Source organism: Capricornis sumatraensis, chromosome 18, assembly GCF_032405125.1.
Source record: "Capricornis sumatraensis isolate serow.1 chromosome 18, serow.2, whole genome shotgun sequence".
NCBI lineage: Eukaryota > Metazoa > Chordata > Mammalia > Artiodactyla > Bovidae > Capricornis > Capricornis sumatraensis.
The window spans coordinates 62849133-62869392 of NC_091086.1; the positions used below are offsets into that span (position 1 = coordinate 62849133).

The window sequence follows — 20260 nt, forward strand, 5'->3', positions numbered from 1 at the left end:
CTGGGGTGTCTGGACAGAAACACGATCCATAAATATGGAAAGGGTTCTCCCCGACCCTCTACCCCGACCCCCATGGTCCTGCCTCACTCCAGGGTTAGAATATCAGTCCCTTTGTAGTCTTGGTGTTAAGCTCCTCACCAAGAATTCTAAGCTAAGTGAGTAGGAACTTCTTTGGAAATAAGGAAAGATTATGTTTCTTTTTTTGGCTGAATCTAATTGTGTGCAAGATCTTAGTTGGAAGTGCAGTGTCTTAACCAATGGACCACCCAGGAAGTCCCAGGAAGGCTTCTGATGTAATTCAAGCAGGCCAGTGTGGTCCCTACCCTGTTCCCCCTGAACATGGCCCTGCAGTGCTATGATCCATCGTTGGGAGCATGTCTGAAGGGAGGACATTTGGTGCAAAGTTAAGGATGGGCTGAACCTAAGACCTATTGATCTTAACATCCAACCTGATGGACTTTCCTCAAACCCCTCCCTTCCCACCCGAACCCAGGTGGCCTCATGAACTCCTGGAAGCGCCGCTGGTGCGTGCTCAAGGATGAGACGTTCCTGTGGTTCCGCTCCAAGCAGGAGGCCCTCAAGCAAGGCTGGCTGCACAAGAAGGGCGGTGGCTCCTCCACCCTGTCCAGGAGAAACTGGAAGAAGCGCTGGTTCGTCCTCCGCCAGGCCAAGCTGATGTACTTCGAGAACGACAGCGAGGAGAAACTCAAGGGCACCGTGGAGGTCCGGGCAGCCAAGTACGTTGATGGGCCCTGGCAGGGGCCTGGGGCTGCTTCATCAAGTAGGCCCCTGATTCCAGGCTGACTGGGACATGTTCTCTGAAGCAGTAGGTTGGAGGAGGTGATCGAGAGTCCTCACCATTCCTTTCAGTGGGTTGAATTATTAGGAAATCAGAGAAATAAGACCATCTGGGAAAATTCACTTGAGTTTTCAGACATTCAGCTCTGGATGATATGATGCTCGCTGAACATAGAACTAACCTGTTGGAAATGTGATTGGCCGTACGCACGACTCATGGTGTGGATATTGATCCATTGGTTGAGCATCTTGTCATCCTTCTGTGGATCAGCCTATCACTTTTATTTCTTCCCATGCCCAACTGTAGCCAACAGATGGCTATCCTGGGAGCAGACAGTCCATCTGGAGGGGAGTGAAATGAATCATTTGTGTCCCACCTTGGCTGGGTTCACTGGACCACCAGGGAATTCCCTTCTTCTAGGTTCTTATGAATCAAAGCATTGAACTCTTGAGGGCCTATTGTATTTGTTAAAAATTAAGTAAGGTTTTCAGAAAATACTGAGAATTGAGGAGTAGCTGGTTTTCTGGGATAACTAAATACTGAGCATAAAATTTGGGGATGTCATGGAGCTACTCCCCACTCAAACTGAGCAATCATGTATGTTTAGAAAATGGGTAAAAATAAGCTTTGAGAGACTGAATTAACCCCTGAATTCATGAGACCTAAAAACGACATCCTGTTTTTACTCAACCAGCATCAGGAACTTTAGAAAATGGTTCATTGAAAGGTGGAGAGTTTAATCAGTTATGTATTTAATTTTAAGGACAAACACTGAAATTGGAACAAACAGCAAAGTATTGGAACTTTCCAGGCTGCCCCTTTGGAGTTCCTTAGGAGGATTCCATGTTCCATAGTCAGATGGGTTCGTGGGAATTTGAGTCTGAGTCCTGCAAGCGTTTGCAGCGTGGCCCAGCTCTGAGCCTCCTGCAGTCTCCCCCCTGCTGTATATACCACAATGGTCCTCTTTACCCCATAGGCGGGGGGGAGTCACAGATGCCAGCAGGCTAAGAGAGGCAATTACGGTCGTGAATTTCACCAGTGTAAATTTGCTCGATGTTCCTTTTGCTGCTCACTGTATAGCAAACGAATGCTTAATAGAGCCCTATTCTCCAGGTGTTCTGTAGAAATTATAGAGGTAAGGAAGTGTTAGTTCTTCAGCTGTTGGTCACGTTCTGTAGAGAGAAGGCAATGCGTTGTTAAGGTTTCACCATCATAAAGTTTTCTTCATTTTTTATTTTATTATATAAAAAATATATAGTTTGTATTACAGGAAATTTCAGTCATATGCAAGCATAGGTTGGAGACTAGAATGAAATTCATGTGCTCATTACTCAGCGTTCAGTGGTTACCCACTCCCAGCCAGTGGTGTTTCATTTGTGATCCCACCCTGCTCTTCCCCCCTGCAAATTACATTTTTTGTTGTGGTTGACTGAGCTATGTGACTCATGGTATCTTCGTTCCCCAACCAGGGTTTGAACCCACACCCACGGCAGTGAAAACACCCAGTCCTAATCACTGGACTGCCAGGGAATTCCCCCAACTACATTTTTAAAGCAAGCCCTAACCATATAATTTCATTTGTAAATATTTGATATTCACTTAAAGATTAAGACGTTTTAAAATGTATAATCACAATATTATTATCACATTTAAAAAGGAAAATGAACTCCTTCTGTCATCCAAATTCTAGTCATTATTCAAATTTCCCCAGTTATCTTATAAATGGAGGTGATAGTGTTATTGGTTCGGGTTGGTTTCTTTCTTCAAATCAGAATCCAAATAAGGTTCATAGTTTTTGATCAGCTGACAGATCATATCCTGTAGTTGACACGCTGTGTTTATTGAGACCCTGACAGTATCATCATCTCCAGGGAAGCTTTTTATAAATGCAAGTCACTGGGTTCTACCCTGAAAAACTCCACCTGGGTTTTCTGAATGTTCCCCAGGATTCTGGTGGACCTGCTGTGGCTCGGAACCATGGCACCCACTCATTTTATACACAAGGTAACTGAGTTCCCAGGAATCTAAGGGGCTGGTCTGGGATGATGTGGTCTGGTTAGATTTCCCCTGAAAATTGTCACCCTGCTCCAGAGGCTACAGTATCAGACATCTGGCTGATCGCTCCCCCATCAGGGTCACCTCTCTCTTCCACTCTTGAGAAGGCATCACAGACTCCTGTGTGAATTCTGATCTTCTTGGTTTTTCAAAATATTTTATCTTAGTTGTTGTTCTTCAGTTGCCAAGTTATGTCCAACTCTTTGCAACCCCAGGGACTACAGCACTCCAGGCTTCCCTGTCCTTCACCATCTCCCAGAGTTTGCTCAAACTCAAGTCCATTGAGTCAGTGATGCCATCCAACCATCTCATCCTCTGTCGCTCCCTTCTCCTCCTGCCCTCCATCTTTCCCAGCATCACGGTCTTTTCCAGTGAGTGGGGTGTTCACATCAGGTGGCCAAAAGATTGGAGCTTTAGCTTGAGCATCAGTCCTTCCAATAAGTATTCAGGGTTGATTTCCTTTAAGAAATCTCATCTCAGTGATTCTAGCTAAAAGATCATACCGTGTTTATTTTTTCTAAGCGGACTGCTGAATGTTCTAGTTGTAAAATAAGTGTTTTACTGGAAACAGCTGTGCTACTTCAGCTGTCAAAGCAAGCTGTCTATATCCCCAACACCCTTCTTCCACAAGGAGATCGCCACCTCTGCTCCCATCCCAACAGCTGCTTGTCTTTCTCCCTGCTCTTCTTAGCCTGGTCCACTGAGTTTGAACCTCTAGGGTTGTTTAAGAATGTTGGGATCAGATCCAGGTGGAATTCAGATCTAGAGACACTCAGGTCCTGCTCTTTACCCCAAAGCCCCTAGTGGAAATAGTGTGCCCTTACCAGAGGAAGTCAGAGGTGTCCGCGGCGGCCTTAAACCTTGGTAGAGTGCTGTGATGATTGAAAGAGCTCCTGCAGATTGGCTGCAACGTGCGGGTCCTTTACAGAGCAGTGGGGGAAGCAAGGGAAGGTGCAGGCAGACTGGGGCACCTGAACTGGGTGGGCCTTGCATGGGCCAGTGGGAGAAGAGAGGCCCCTCCCTAGAGAAGTCAAGGATGCCCCTTAACCCCATTCCCACCCCTCCACACCCCCTCCGGCAGACCCCTCCATTTTCGAGCAAGAAGGAGTCTTCCACCCCCAGAGGCCCCTTCATCATTTCTCAAAGTGAAAAGGCTGAAAGGATTGGTGTCTGATTTTTCAGTTACTGTGAAATTTCTCTTCTTGCCCCTCCTTAAGCATTCATTCTCTGTTCCTGATCTGCGTTGGGTGCTTGTTTCCCTGCAGGGAGATCATAGATAACACCAGCAAAGAGAATGGGATTGACATCATCATGGCCGACAGGACCTTCCATCTGATCGCGGAATCCCCAGAAGACGCCAGGTGAGGCGCTGTGCTGTCGACCCGGTCGTAACTACATCCTCGTTCCTCTGCCGGCCTGGATGTCACATGGGTCACTGTTGAGCTGACCAGCCCTGGAAAGCTCTTAGCTGATTTTTCTAGTTGGGTATTTCTGATAGGATGGTTGAAGGACTGAGTCAGAAGAGCTGAATGCATTGCATACTTGTCTCCTGGGGACTCTTTCATTGGCTTTATGTCCGTTACAATAACAAAGCACATGGACTTCCAGCTTCACTTGCCACTGGACAGACCCTTTGATGGGTCCCCTCTGGCTTTTACGGTCACCAGCGGCATATGGAAACTGCGCTCCTACACACAGCTGAAAGCCACCCTCTGGAAGCTTCTGAGCTTTGGAAGGGAGCAGCTTCTGTTTGCCTAAGGGTTGAAAAAGCAGGATCATTCACCACTGGCTGTTTAAACAAATGCCAGGATTGTGGCTTTTGGGAGGGTGCTTAAGGCTGTGACAGTGAAAAATTCCATGGCTGGAGAGTTAGTTAACACTTAGAGGGAACTTACTACATTCCAAGCAGTATTCAAAATGCTTCATGTGTACTAACTCATTTAATTCTCACAACAACCCGACGGGGTAGCAGGAGTTACTATTAACTGATTTTATAGCGTAGGAGACAGAGGTACAGAGAAAAGCTAGTATAATCTGTCAAGTAGGGCAAGCTCAGTTCTGTTGAACAGAGGCAGAAAGCCTCCATTAGGAGTTTAGACTTCTGACTGAGCTCAGAAGACAGTGGTGTCTCTTATTGGCTGTGGCAGGTTGTCTGACTTTCCTGGACCTCTATGTCCATTGTTACGCCAGTGGGCACCGATTAAGGACTGGGGTCTGCCCCTCAGTATGACCCGTGGCAGGATCACTCAGGAGAGCCTGTGTCTTTTCTGACCTTGCTGCTTTCTGGGTGTGTTGGGTCAGGTTGGAGCTGCCTGTCATCCAATGCCAACAAAAGGAGCTCGTCTGAGCTCAACATGCTCATCTGAGCAATGCCACAAAATACCTTCTAATTTACGAGGGTGACATCCTTTGGCCTGTGTTCTTCACTTTTCAGAGCTTCCCTGGTGGCTCAGATGGTTAAGAATCTGCCTGCAATGCAGGAGAACCCAGGTCAGTCCCTGGATTGGGAAGATCCCTTGGAGAAGGGAATGGCAAACCCATTCCAGTATTCTTGCCTGGAGAATTCACTTTTCAGCTCAGAAATCACTAGAATCTTCCAGAGAGTTCTCGGGGCCTTTATGACCCCTTGCCCTTTGGATGTTTCTCTGTTGATACAGCACCATGGCAGCAGCATTAAGGCCAAAGAAAATAATTCTTCCCATGGGAACGAACTAAAACCCCCGCTGAGATCCATAAATCATGACACACACTGGAAAAACAAGCAGACCTGGGATTACAACCCCATCATTCTGTCTGAGACTCCTGGAGACCACGTGTGGTTTTCTGCGGTCCAGGGAATGCCCACGGCTTTGCAACTGAATTATAGACCCAGCGCTTGGCAGCAGCCCTGTCTGTTTTGTCCCATAATGAACCTGCTAAATTTAACATTTGGAATATTGTAGCCAAGGAATTTTTGCCCTGACCAGTGGAGCACATTTTTTACAAATTCTTTTTCAGATTCTGAGTTGTACTTGATTTAGGAGAAGAGATTTTTTTTAATTTGAGGGGGTCACCTGTACAGATGGAAACAGCAGCAAATTTTGTGTGTGTGTGTCTGTCTGTCTGTCTGTCTGATCCCATGTGACTACATTTTAAATGTATATGTTGCTCAGTGTTTAACTTGGGATGTTTTTGAGCTTTATAAAGTCTTGCCTTTGGATTAACTAGAGTTGACGAACAAATTCATATTAAAATGTTTCCATTGGTCTCCCTAAGAGTCTCTCTGTGTTGAGTATTTATTTTCAAGCTCTTTGTTACATGTTTCTGCTTTAGGAATCACAGAAAATGTTAGTGCTTTGCTATAAATAATTTACATGACTTACCTTTAAATATAGATATTAATTTTTTTTTTACTTAAATATGCCATTGGATACCAAGTACTTTCTCAGCTTTAGTTACAGGAGTGTGTATATGTGTCTGATCAGCCCCCTGCAGGAGAAGGATGTCGTGGAATCTCACATTCGGTACCTCTCACTTGTAGTTGCTTAGTAAATAATGGATGGATGGATTGACGGGCCAACAGACAACTGGATATGCATAGTCATTTTTCTCAAGCGTGTATTGTATTTCTAGTTACAATATAACTTTTGTTCGGCTTGACTTTTCTGGAATTGACCTGTTTTCCTTCATTATCTGAATCTGATGAGGCTGGAAGTACCAAAAACCTTTTGAAATGAAGACAGAAGAGTTCTCTAGTCAAAATAATTTTCTACTTTAGACATTTGTGTTCTGTTTCCAGCTCTCCTATGGTTTCATGCACCTAGGCAGAAATCCTATCAGGTGTTTGGAAACCTCATCCTGGGACTGAGTAGACACCCAAGATGATGCTCTTTATATTATAGGCCTTTTTATCTTGGAATATACTTTTTAAAACTGAGAAGGCACTTGAATGTTCTGTAGGTTATAAATAATATCTTCAGTAAAGACTCTTGACCTCAGGGTTTTGGATAGAAATGAGGGTCTCATTTCTTGCTGCCAATTTCTCTAGAAACTCATTATCACCATTAAATGTCCATGGGAATGTAGGGCAGAGAAAAGGGTTTTCCCACTGATTGGAAGTCGCATCACATGGTACTTCAAGGTACTTTGGCTGTCTGTTCTACCCTTGCTCCTTTGGTAGTAGTATTTTATCTACATGTACCCGCGAGGAACAGGCAAGTTAAGAAAGTTGCTCAGAGGAGATGTCATTTCCTCAGGGGAGGTGGGACAGGGTGTCCCTGTTCCGTAAGTGCAGAGATTGGCCATCCCCTGACCCTCGCTGTCTCCTTCCCACAGCCAGTGGTTCAGTGTGCTGAGTCAGGTCCACGCGTCCACAGACCAGGAGATTCGGGAGATGCATGATGAGCAGGCCAACCCACAAAACGCTGTGGTATGTAAGCTGCGCTGGGGTGAAGGGGGCAAGGGGACCAGGAACTTGTGGGCAGTTTTTTTTTTTTTTTTAAGTAAGTAATAGTATAATAATTGGGCTTTCCAGGTGGCTCAGTTGGTAAAGAATCTACCTGCGATTCAGGAGATGCAGGTTTGATCCTTGGGTTGGGAAGATCCCCTGGAGGAGGGCATGGCTACCCACTCCAGTGTTCTTACCTGGAGAATCCCCACGGACAGCGGATCTGTGTCCTGTGTCATGGAAGGCTACCGTCCATGGGGTCGCAAAGAGTTGGACATGACTAGAGCAACTAGGCACACACACACACGCTCTATAATAAGGGAAGAGAGAAGCAGGAACATTTTGGTAAAAAGCATGCAAAAACACAAGAAATTATAGAAGACTGTAAGTAGTAATAGATTACAGTTTGCCCATCTTGAACAAAAAAAATTCCAGTTTTTATGAAATCATGAAACTGTATTATATTTTCTTCAAAAGATTTACTGAATTACAAATCATATTCATTCTGTCATTGCTCTATCCTAGACATGTATAAACAGAGCCGCAAAACTATATTTTAGAAGTAGTTTCCTTTTCATGTAAATATAAAATTCAAGATAGATCATAATATAAATCAGAAAATTGGTACGATTGAAATAAGTTTGTAAACACCCTTTACTGAAAGTATTTTAGGAGCAAGACAGAAAGATTCGCTTATAATTTATTTAATGAGTAGACTGTAGATTCTGCCCTGTCTCAAGGCTGTCTGTACTGAATGAAGGGGAATGTTTCTTTAGATAACTATTACTTCACAGTTAACACAAAAAGGAGGAGCCTTTTTTGTTTGCCTGCTTGGAGAGGCATCATCTAGGGATGTTATCATGATGCGTGCTGGACTCCAGTGGTTCTCTGAGTTTCTCTGCTTTTCGCTCCTTTCCAGGGCACTTTGGACGTGGGGCTGATCGATTCTGTGTGCGCCTCGGACAGCCCAGATAGGTAAGCTCAGTTGTGATGGTTAACAAAAGTACCTGCTCATTACCTGCAGGCACCCACAGGCCTCTATGCTCTAGTCTTGGAGATGACTCCAGGCTTCGTGTTCCCACCTGGTCCACTCAGCAATCACGGTCTTCCTCTCTGGGTGTCTTTGGTGTGCGGGGGATCAGGGTGAGAGAGACCATGGAAACCTAATTTAGACAATCATAGAGACAAACGGGCTTCCCCGGTGGCCCCGTGGTAAAGAATCTCCCTGCAGTGCAGGAGATGGGGGTTCATCCCCTGAAGAAGGGAATGGCAACCCACTCTAGTATTCTTGCCTGGGAAATCCCAGGGACAGAAGAACCTATGGTCCTGGGGTCACAAAAGAGTCAGATACAACTAGGCAATTAAACAATAACAATAAGAAAACAGGGAGGAACTTGGGATTCATACAGGAAGAAAATGCTTGCATCCCAGCGCAGGGGTGGGTGAACTCCCCCCTTCTATATTTTAATAATGAACTGGAAGAGGATTTTGATGGAAGTTTATATGTAGAGTATTAATAAATTAAACCACAGTCATTTATTTTCCTTGACATGCCTTCCTTACCCATGCCCTTAAAAATAGCATATTTTCAGTTTTGCTTTTTTTGTTTTTGAAGGCAGATCATCTTTGGCAGTGGTCTCAGGGGTCTTTGTACCCAGTGACCATCATCTTAACCATCTTTATTTTGCTTCTCCACTTAAGAATTCTGAGTACGAGTGGAAAGTGACTTCTGCCTTCAATAACATTGCTTTAGAGAGAATAGAAATGAATTCAAATTGACAACAAAAATCATATCTCCTGGGCCAAATGAGAGTTCTGAGGTGTCCGTCACTCACCATTCGTGAAGGCTTTTCTGAACTATATTCTTTGTTTCTACTAGTCACCCTGCACCTCCTCGTACCTGGCTCAGGAACCTTGAACACGTGCATGTCATGTCAGTCATCAAAGCCCAGGTCCTTATTCTGACGGTCACGTTCCTGCCTGCGTTTCTCTTCTTTTAAACCCCTTCATCTGGCACGCTGGGCATGTGATGATCCATGGGGGAAATTTCCATCCCTACCTGGCTTTTCCCTCTTCCCCAAGTGCTCCCCTTTTTCCTTTCCCAACTCTAGAAAAATCTTGTTTTTTAAGGACCACCTGTCTGTCCATACTATAGTCCTGTTCCTCTTTCTTTTCCTTGACTTTTTGCAGCACTTAGCTTCAGCAAACATTTGAAAAGTTGCAAAATATTGTTCGTAGTTCCTAGCTCCAGTGATTAAGAATTAATAGAAGCAAGGTCCTGTGAGAGATTCAGGGCATTGCCAGATAAAAAGATGCAGGAGAAAGTAAATTTCCATTATTAATTTATCTCTGCCTGGAAAAGGCCCCCTTGTCAGCTCACACTGAGGTCATGGATCCAGGTGGCTCTCTGTTCCAGGCATAGTCAAGTGTATAAGATGTTCCACTTACAGCTATTTACTGATCTTCTGTTACTGGTGTCTGACATTTCATTACCGACCCACAGAAATATTATCCAAGGCAGGAAGAAATTTACTTTGGAGAGGCATCCAAAAAAAATCTTTCCCCCACAGTCACTTTGGTTAGCCTGCCCGGAACCAAATTTCATCTGGAAAGTTTTGCATGAAGAAATGTTTTCCCTTCCAGGACCTTTCAGAATGTGTTGCTCCAAGTGTAAAGGTTAATGAGGCATGAAATAAATCCTGCAGAAATGAGCGAGGTTTGCCTCAGCAGAAAATACAAATAGCACTGCCATTTTTCTCCCCGTGAGCCGTAAGCCAGGAAAAAGACGTTCAGTCTTGGTTCACACGGAGGTGACGGTTTCAGTAGAGCTAAGCGGTTTTGCTTCCTTCTCTCCCCGCTGCTCAGACCCAACTCGTTCGTGATCATCACGGCCAACCGGGTGCTTCACTGCAACGCCGACACGCCGGAGGAGATGCACCATTGGATAACGCTGCTGCAGAGGTCCAAGGGCGACACCAGAGTGGAAGGCCAGGAATTCATAGTGAGAGGTGATGCCCTGAGGCTTTCTGACTTAGGGAGCCCTGTTTTCATCTACACGAGTATCTGCTGCATTTCCATTTTGAGCCTCTTTTCTGAATAATTTTGCCTCTTTTTTTTTTTTTTTAATTGGAGTATAATTGCTTTGTCCAAGTTCATAGACATCAATTTGGGCAGACTTGGGGAGATGGTGAGGGACAGGGAGGCCTGGCGTGTTGCAGTCCGTGGGGTCGCAAAGAGTTGGACACAACTCGGTGACTGAACAATAGCATAATTGCTTTACTGTGTTGTTTTCTGTTGTACAAAGAACTGAATCTGCCGTGTGTGTGCATATATCCCCTCCTCCTCGGATGATTTTGCCTGCTGGCGTTGTTAAAAATCATCAAATAAGAAAGGATTGTGGCCATTGCTAGCAGATGTGTAGAAAGACGCTCCATTTGTAAGCCGATTGTCGCCTGGTATGAGATGTTGCTCATCCTGGTTTTGAATTAACACTTCAGTCTGTCTTTCCAGGGTGGTTGCACAAAGAAGTGAAAAACAGTCCGAAGATGTCTTCCCTAAAACTGAAGAAACGGTGGTTTGTGCTCACGCACAATTCCTTGGATTACTACAAGAGCTCGGAGAAGAACGCTCTGAAGTTGGGCACCCTGGTTCTCAATAGTCTTTGTTCGGTCGTCCCACCTGATGAGAAGATCTTTAAAGAGACGGGTAAGCGGTGCTGTGTGCTTCAGGCTGATCATGCTTGAGACATGGCCCGATTGATCGTAGGAGTTCCGGGTTTGCTCAGAGCAAAGGGGCGAGGTCCCCACCTAGCGTGTGTATGTTCTCTCCTCTCCCCTCCAAAAATATCTCTTTCCTTGCTTAATTATCTTTTGAGGCTATCCATGGTTACCTATATGAACACTTGATAATGTGAACCATAGTAAAGGGTCCTGATTTATTGAGTTGCAGAAAGATTCTTCTCAGGGCAATGAAATGTAAACAAACAAAGGTTTTCCTGCAGAATGCCTTGTTTTTCTGTGCTTGTTTTTGTCTTTCTCACTGTTGCACCCTAAGAGTCATAATGCAGCCGAAAAACAAGGTAAATTCTGAGTGTCAGTGAACATAACCCAGTAGAATACAGTCACACAAGCTTCTTTTTCTTTTCCCCTTTGGGTATTATGAAAGATGTTTCTAGATTGTTTATTTTGATTTTTGTTGCTAGTTGTGACTTTGTGGTTTTTTTAGTATAGTTACTCCATTCAAAAAATACTCATTTTTTTTTTGACTGAAATCACTGCATTGCACTTTCGTCTGGTGTCTGAACACTTGGACTGCTTGCTTTGCATAAACAGTTTCTTTTGAAGGGAGGAGGGAGAATCCTAAGGAAAGGAAGAGAAGGAACAGAATGGGGGGAAGAAAGTCAGAAATCTGAGGCAAGAGTTCTTACTCTTGTTCTAGAGCCTTGAACAAGGCTTTAGTTTATGCCTGTTGCTTCTTTTAGAGCAGATGGTACTAATTATATGTTTGATTCTGGGCTTATCCTTTTAATGTTTGTCTCTCCCTCTCAACTGTAACCTCCACGTGACTTTGGGTATCTAGTGCAGGGCAGGGCATTTGGAAGAAGTCAGCGAGTAGCTCCTGAACTAAATAATAAGGGACTGAGGTGGAGACGAAGTGGGTGCTGGATTTCTGGGACTCTGGTACGGGATGCCAGCTTGGCCCCCAAGAGTGGTATGTGTGTGTCCTGCTCTCACAGGCTACTGGAACGTCACCGTGTACGGACGCAAGCACTGCTACCGGCTTTACACCAAGCTGCTCAACGAGGCCACCAGGTGGTCCAGCGCCATTCAGAACGTGACCGACACCAAGGCCCCAATTGACACGCCCACGCAGCAGCTGATTCAAGATATCAAGGTGAGAGTGGCCATAGAGGTGCATGGTAGCTCACAGATTCTCACCCTCCAGACACCACGACGTCAGCATTAGTCACCCTTCATTTTCACTCTGTAATCAGAACGAACTCTTAGTCAATTTCACGTTTGTGCATCCGGGTTTTAAAAAATCCAAATGCTCGACTGCACGTGGAATGTGATGCTAAAGCTATCATGTCTCTATGGGGGGTGTTAGGTGTGGCCACCGAGGCAAACCCAGCTGTAGAACTGTGTAGGCAGAGGGACAGTGGTCTGTAATTTGGGGTGGGGGCTCCCCAGTCGCAGGGACGTGGTGTGATCTGTGTCGGGGACAACCTGCATGTCGCAGATTCCACTTGAGCCCAAGTTGGGGCCCTTCTAAGAGTCACAAAATAATTCTACTTTCACTCAACGGTTTCTAGACCACACAGGTGGATTCACTAAGAGCCTATAATCCAAAACTCATTCCTAGTGCTCAGTCATGTCTGACTCTTCGCAACCCCATGGACTATAGGCCACCAGGTTCCTCTCTCCATGGGATTTTCCAAGTAAGACTACTGGAGTGGGCTGCCATTTCCTCCTCCAGGGGATCTTCCCGACCCAGCAACCAAACTCATGCCTCCTGCCGTGGCAGGTGGATTCTTGACCCCTGAGCCACCAGGGAGAAACTCAAGATGGGTCTAGAAAATTGGAATCCTTGTTAGATGCTTCTAAACTCACAGAAGAAGCTCCCAAGTTTCTGGACCAACATTGACCTTGTTACATTGTGATTTTCTGTTGACAAGATTACTTGCTCTGAGTAGATATTGAATGAGTGATTAAATGGCGGCACGGCGCTCATTTTCCAGGAATGAAAACGGAGACGTGGGATGTTCTGGTTGCACTGTTCACATAATGGGTCAGTCCCTCGTGCTGAAGCAAGTCAGGGGAATTATTTTTATGCTGTTCCTCCAAGTTTTCCACATGGGCAGGATTCCAATACGAAGGAAAGAGCCAGAGCTATGACAGAAAAGCTACCAGAATGATAGTAAGGCAGGAATTTATTTACTGATGTACGTCAAAGGGAAGGAACTCATCAGATCCAGGAGGGAAGCTGTGCCTTTGTAAAGGTGGGAGAGGGTCTAATGCATTGATAGGGTATTATTACCCACTAAATTCAAGTCAGCCTCTTGATTCCAAAATTATGTTTTCTGGGCATTTGGAGTCAAATTCCTGCAAGTCAGTTATCCTACAAACTGCAGAGAAGTTTGGGGAACCCTTGAAACTAATAATGTCATTTCTTGTCAAAAAAAAAAATGAATTTTTTGAAGATTTCCTGTGAGAAAAGAAAGAAGAAAGTATGTATCAGCTGAACTTTCTCTTCAAAGCTATATCTTATCTACCCCTCTGTTTACTATAAAAATGAAACATGAAAGAGTAAATAGTTTTTAACTGTGAAAATGTGATTCTTAACATTTAGAAGCACTTCTTAACTTAGACAAATACATTTAATTCCTTTGAAATCAGATGTTTAAAAAGTAAGTAGAATTTTTCGATATGAAGCAATGCTTCTTAAGAAATGAGTCAAGTTGCCCTAATTATTTCCTTATCAGATTTTTTAAAGTAATTAAAACACATTTCCTTCTCATTTTCAGTTGAATGTTACTGAAAAAGTTTCATAGTGGAAATGAAATTGCCACAATTTAATGATTTATTGCCTCTCCTCCAACTTTTCTGTTGATTCAAAGTTCTAAAAATAATTGTGACTTTTTCAGATCCCAAATTAATGTTTTAGGAACATGAATACATGATGAAATTCTCTGAGAGGAGCTCTTATATTTCAGGAGTTCTCAGGAAAGAACAGTCTCACTGATTGCATATTACAGTGTCATTTTCAGATGGAAGATACAAAAGACCAGTGCGAGAACTAGCAAAATGTATTTTTTTTTCATAGCGGCCACCCCACACAGTTTGCAGAATCTTAGTTTCCCACCCAGGGATCAAACCCAGGCCCCCCTGCAGTAGAAACTCAGAGTCCTAATCACTGAACAGCTAGGGAATTCCTATTTTTAAAATGAATTACAAACCAGGATAGCATGATTTGCCAAATGACTTATGGCTAAATAATTAGCAAGAGAAGTGATTAATTTTTTAAGTATATGTAATTTCCAGAGATTTCTCCTTAGAAGAAAACCTATGACAAACCTAGACGACATATTAAAAAGCAGAGAAATCACTTTGCTGACACAGGTCTGTATAATCAAAGCTATGGATTTTTCAGTAGCCATGTGTGGATATGAGAGTTGGACCATAGAGAAGGCTGAGTGCGGAAGAATTGGTGCTTTCGAATTGTGGTGTTGGAGAATACTCTTGAGAGTTCCTTGGACCACAAGGAGATCAAGAGAATCAATCCTAAAAGAAACAAATCCTGAATATTTATTGGAAGGACTGATGCTGAAGCCCCAATCTTTTAGCTACCTGATGCATAAGAGCCAACTCATTGAAAAAGACCCTGATGATGGGAAAGATTGAGGGCAGGAGGAGAAGGGAATGACAGAGGATGAGATGGTTGGATGGCATCAGTGGGCATGAGTTTGAGCAAAACTCCAGGAGTGAAGTGAAGGACAGGGAAGCCTGGCATGCTGCAGTTCATGTGGTCGTTCAGACACGACTTAGTGACTGAACAACACCACCAACAATCTCCAGAGGGAAGGTTTTTAAATAACATAGGAAAATATATGCAGACCAAAGAAAGAGAATGAGAATAAGCTATGTAAGAAAAACAGGAATGTGTGATTTGTGCTGAAACATTGCTTGTTTGGTATCTTGGTGCTTGAGATGGTCAATGCTGGCTTCCCACCACCATCCCAAGCTGCAGGTGTTTTGTGACGTATGAACACCGTTCATGTGCAGGTGGATACGGGTGGCTTTGTTCTTTCACGTGTATGCTTCTTATGATAAGCTTGTGGGCGTTCTCTCATGGCCCCGTTCTTCTCAAGGAGAACTGCCTGAACTCGGACGTGGTGGAGCAGATATACAAGCGGAACCCCATCCTGAGGCACACCCACCACCCGCTGCACTCGCCACTCCTGCCCCTGCCCTACGGAGACATCAACCTCAACCGTGAGTCCCAGATTCCACCCGGACCCAGGACACGGTGCTGCGGTTCCCTGTGAACTCTTGAGCTTCATCAGATACGCGTTGATTGCTTATAGGGCATGAGGATTGTTGTATTAAAGAACATGCCAGTTCTCCCTAGGAACTCACGGTACCCTTCGTATACTAGAATGGGGGTTCCCAACCGCCAGGATCCAACGCCTGGTGATTGGAGATGGCTGATGTAATAATAATAGAAATAAAGTACACAATACATGTAACGCACATGAATCATCCCCAAACCATCCCCACCCACCTCACCTGGTCCATGGGAAAGTTGTCCTCCACAAATTCAGCCTCTGGTGCGAAAACGATCGGGGAACAACGCTGTGAGAAGCAGGCCCTAAACAGATGTCTTACCTGTCAAATGTGGAGCTTGTTTGGCATAGACCAGCTTCTCGGTAAGCATTTTGCACAGTAAAATAGTTAAGTTATGTGTTTAAATAGTTTAAACAACTAAAAATAATTTAGTGTAGCCTGCCTCAGTTTGGCTGATTGGCGGGTCCCGGGCACATGGTGGGCACTGCATCCTGAAATAGCTCTAGTCCCCAGTCCTGCCTCTTGTCCGCTGCTCAGAGGGTACCTTCTCCGAACCTCACGTGGTGGGCGCTGCTCAGAGGGTACCTTCTCCGAACCTCACGTGGTGGGCGCTGCTCAGAGGGTACCTTCTCCGAACTTCACATGGTGGGCGCTGCTCAGAGGGTACCATCTCCGAACCCCTCGTGTGACTCGTGTTTGTTTTTCTCCTCCTAGTGCTTAAAGACAAGGGCTACACGACGCTTCAGGATGAAGCCATCAAGATATTCAACTCACTCCAGCAGCTGGAGTCCATGTCCGACCCTATTCCCATCATCCAGGGCATCCTCCAGACAGGGCACGACCTCCGGCCTCTGCGAGACGAGCTGTACTGCCAGCTCATCAAGCAGACCAACAAGGTGCCCCACCCGGGCAGCGTGGGCAACCTCTGCAGCTGGCAGATCCTCACCTGCCTGAGCTGCACCTTCCTGCCCAGCCGCGGGATCCTCAAGTACCTCAAGTTCCACCTGAGAAGGTACGAGGTGGCCTGGGCGGCTCTGCCCATGTTGAGGGGTGCAGTGGCCCATGGCTCCGAAAACTCAGACCCAGAGCAGAAGATGCCTGGTGTGGGTCAGCCTCCTAGGTCACCTGAGCAGCTTACCAGGGGCAGACGACCTTCGTGTCTCTAAACCACACGGGGCTGGTCCACGGACCAGGTCACTTTGAGGGTTGTGTCCTGATGGGTAGGATGTTGGATAAATTAAATGCCACCACTCTATATGAGGGCTTTCCTGGTGGCTCAGCTGTAAAGTATCCATCTGCAATGCAGGAGATGGGTTCGATCCCTGGGTTGAGAAGATCCCCTGGAGGAGGGCATGGCAACCCACTGCAGTATTCTTGCCTGGAGAATCCCCATGGACAGAGGAGCCTGGCGGGCTATAGTTCATGGGGTTGCAGAGAGTCGGACATGAATGAAGCAACTTAGCACATGCAAACTCTATACAAACAGGAAAAAAACAAAAAAAAACCTTAGATATTTGTTTCAAATCAAGCACGTGGAAACTGTCTGATTCAGATGCAGATTAACTGTGAAAAAGGGATTTTCACAGGACAGTATGAGGCACGTGGCTTTTTCAAACATAATAGCTCTGCAGAGGTCGGCTGGTAGCGAAAGTTGCTCCCAGTCATCCTTGGGCTCTTTGGTCTCTCGATTTTCTGTCTTTCTTGCTTCCTTTCTCTCCCTTTCTGCTGCTTTCGTCTTTAAACGGCACAGGGTGAACTACAGAAGTGGCTGGCATTGGCTCCACTCACCACTGGGACCCCACTGGCCACCTTGGTCTGCGGCACCTTGAAGCTGCCCAACTCTCCCTAGCCAGCCATGCTCAGTCTGGCAACTAACAGTCGGTGTTTGTCTCCTAGGATACGGGAACAGTTTCCAGGAACTGAGATGGAAAAATACGCCCTCTTCATTTACGAATCTCTTAAGAAAACGAAATGCAGAGAGTTTGTGCCTTCACGAGATGAGATAGAAGCTCTGATCCATCGGCAAGAGATGACGTCCACAGTCTACTGCCATGGTGGGGGTTCCTGCAAGATCACCATCAACTCCCACACCACGGCTGGGGAGGTAAGCGGGAGGCCCAAGTGCCCACGCGCTTCCTCAGATCAGGAAAATTGTGCGCAATTAGGCTGGCGTACTGCAGCTGCTTAGTAAACAAGGAAGTGCCTGTAATCCTGCTAATCTGAGAAGCAGTGGAGTGATTAGAGATTATGGACCTGACTCAGCCGCCATACAAGGGTGTATCTAATCGTTTCTGCAGTAAAGTATTTCTGTTTACCACACAAATAATCTGGACCATGGGGTCTTCCCAGGTGGCTCAGTGGTAAAGAATCTACCTGCCAATGCAGGGGCCCCAGTAGACATGGGTTTAATCCCTGGGTCGGAAAGATCCCCTGGAGGAGACCAAGGCAACACTTCAGTATTCTTGCCTGGAGAATCCCATGGACAGAGGAGCCTGACGGGTTACAGTCCATGGGGTCACAAAGAGTCGGACATGACTGACTGACTAAAGAGCAACAATCCAGAACACTAGGAGAGGGGAACACAGTTTCTTTCTATTTTCAACGTAAACTTAGTATTAATATTGTAAAACTAATGGGCTAAAAGCTGTGGTTCTAGAACATGCCTTTATCAGAAGCCAGAGGGCGCTGCCGGCACACGCGAAGGTCTAAGCAGCTTTCCGACACCGTTGTGTGTGGAATTTCTAGAACCCAGGAAAGCTGGTGTAGCAGAAATATCAACGGAAATCACCATTAGACAAAAGGGCTTTATTTTTGTTTTTGTTTTTTACAGTTTTATTTATCTATTTATTTTGGCTGAGCTGGGTCTTTGTTGCGGTGTGTGGGCTTCTCATGTCTTGGCACACAGGCTTAGTTGCCCCGTGGCATGTGGATCTTAGTTCCCCAACCAGGGATCGAACCCACGTCACCTGCGTAGGAAGGTAGATTCATAACTACTAGATCACCAGGGAAGTCCCCAAAAGGACTTTAGTTTCATGCACTTGGCTAGTTTGCAAGAAACTGGCCCAGTATCTGCCCCTACCAGGAGGCAGAATAGCCTGTGTTCTTTTTGGCAAGGAAGACAAAGAACTGATTTCAAGAGAACCAGGGGAGACGGCACCTTTGAAATTCCACACACAACGGTGTCGGAAAGCTGCTTGGACCTTCGCATGTGCCGGCAGCGCCCTCTGGCTTCTGATAAAGGCATGTTCTAGAACCACAGCTGAGGACCCCGTGTGTTCCAGGTGGTGGAGAAGCTGATCCGAGGCCTGGCCATGGAGGACAGCAGAAACATGTTCGCGCTCTTTGAGTACAATGGACACGTCGATAAAGCCATCGAGAGCAGGACCATCGTAGCAGATGTGTTGGCAAAGTTTGAAAAGTAAGCTCCTTCTCCCTGAAGCGCCAGCAGATTAGAGGAAATAAATTAAGAGAAAGAGGGTTTGAACTTCTATTCCATTTTCAGCTTCAGCACGTGTTTGAATCTGCCTCATTTTGCCTGTGTTAAAGCACATTTGGTTTCTCATCTCTCTTTGCTGCCTGTTTCCCTACGGAGCCACTGTCTCAAATAGGATTCATTCATCCTTGTTCCTCCACCCCATTCTTTCTCTCAGTCCCCTATTGTTCCCATTATCTCGGAATTTTCTGATTTTCTCAGATCTTCACTTGTCATTAGCTTCGAAGCTGGGCGAGTAGACAGAAGCCAGCTTATAAACTCTTCAAACCGCATTTAGTATCTCTTGGACCTACAGTATTCACAGCCCCCAAGTTACACAGAAGATATTCCTACTCTAGAAAGATGCTAGTGCCAATTATAAGACTCCAGCCAGGCTGGGCCCTCGCCCTCCCCAGTTGCATAAGGGGCAGAGGCAGCTTTACGTTAGAAGCGTGGCAGGGGACCACGAGGTTTAGAGCAGCTCCAAGCTTCAAGTCTCTGAGAAGTGACATCTTCTCTTCTGGGTGGGCCTCGTCTAAGTGCTTTGTTGGAAATAAGCCAAAATGGGGGAAAAAAAGAGATTTCTACTTTATATAAACACAGCTTCCCTAATATTCATGTCAGTTTTTGTTCGGGCTTTTTTTTTTTTTTTTTTTTTTTTGCTGTGCTGTGCACTTGCAGGATCTTAGTAGACTAGGGATCAAACAAACCTGGGCAGTGGAAGGGCAGAGTCCTAATTACTGGACTGTCGGGGAATTCCTCAAGTCAGTTGTTATAAACATTTGAGAGTTGGCAAAGGGAATGAAGGAATAGGCTTTGTTTCTTTTCTTCCTCTGAATGCAGCAGAATGCTTAGCTGGAACTAACCAGAATGGGCACTCAGAAAATACTCGTTAGCTCAATTTAACTGAAGGCTGCCTGTTTGTTGTCTTTAGAACTAGGATGAAAGCGTGTTTTTCGCCTCTGGATAAGTTAGCAGGGAATTCTCAGAAGCTTCACTCTGTTTCTGTTTTCTCTCCCACCACCCCACCTCCACACTCTGCTCTGAGCTCAGACAGGGTGTCTGAATCCTGACGTAGAATACATCCCATGCGCTGATGGCCCTGTGGGTCACCCTTGGCCCGTATCCGGTTTTACTTCCTGTGTCTCTCTCCACTTCTATCTGTAGGCTGGCCGCCACTTCAGAGGCGGGCGAGCAGCCCTGGAAATTCTACTTCAAACTTTACTGCTTCCTGGACACAGACAACGTGCCAAAAGACAGCGTGGAATTTGCCTTTATGTTTGAACAGGTAAATGGAGTTCTTAGGCTCCTTTGCAGACACGCAGGGGTGAACCCATTCCTACCCTTCTCAAGTTAACTGCTAGTCCTTAGAAACCAGGCGTGGCAGTAGAATTCTCAGTGTAACCAGGGAGGGATGATCTTTTATTCACTGGTAGAGGGAAACT

At 45.5% G+C, this 20260-nt stretch overlaps 1 protein-coding gene across 1 annotated transcript in view; it reads left to right on the forward strand.

Annotated features, from left to right (window-relative positions):
- MYO10 (myosin X) overlaps positions 1 to 20260 on the forward strand; it is a 207491-nt gene that overhangs the window by 182223 nt on the left and 5008 nt on the right. The window contains exons 27-38 of the mRNA XM_068990481.1: positions 494 to 737; positions 4120 to 4215; positions 7169 to 7262; positions 8200 to 8255; positions 10146 to 10288; positions 10791 to 10985; positions 12016 to 12173; positions 15148 to 15271; positions 16058 to 16355; positions 17240 to 17447; positions 18625 to 18761; positions 19983 to 20103. Of these exons, the coding sequence (XP_068846582.1) occupies positions 494 to 737; positions 4120 to 4215; positions 7169 to 7262; positions 8200 to 8255; positions 10146 to 10288; positions 10791 to 10985; positions 12016 to 12173; positions 15148 to 15271; positions 16058 to 16355; positions 17240 to 17447; positions 18625 to 18761; positions 19983 to 20103 (1874 nt within the window). The remainder of the gene's footprint in view (positions 1 to 493; positions 738 to 4119; positions 4216 to 7168; positions 7263 to 8199; positions 8256 to 10145; positions 10289 to 10790; positions 10986 to 12015; positions 12174 to 15147; positions 15272 to 16057; positions 16356 to 17239; positions 17448 to 18624; positions 18762 to 19982; positions 20104 to 20260) is intronic.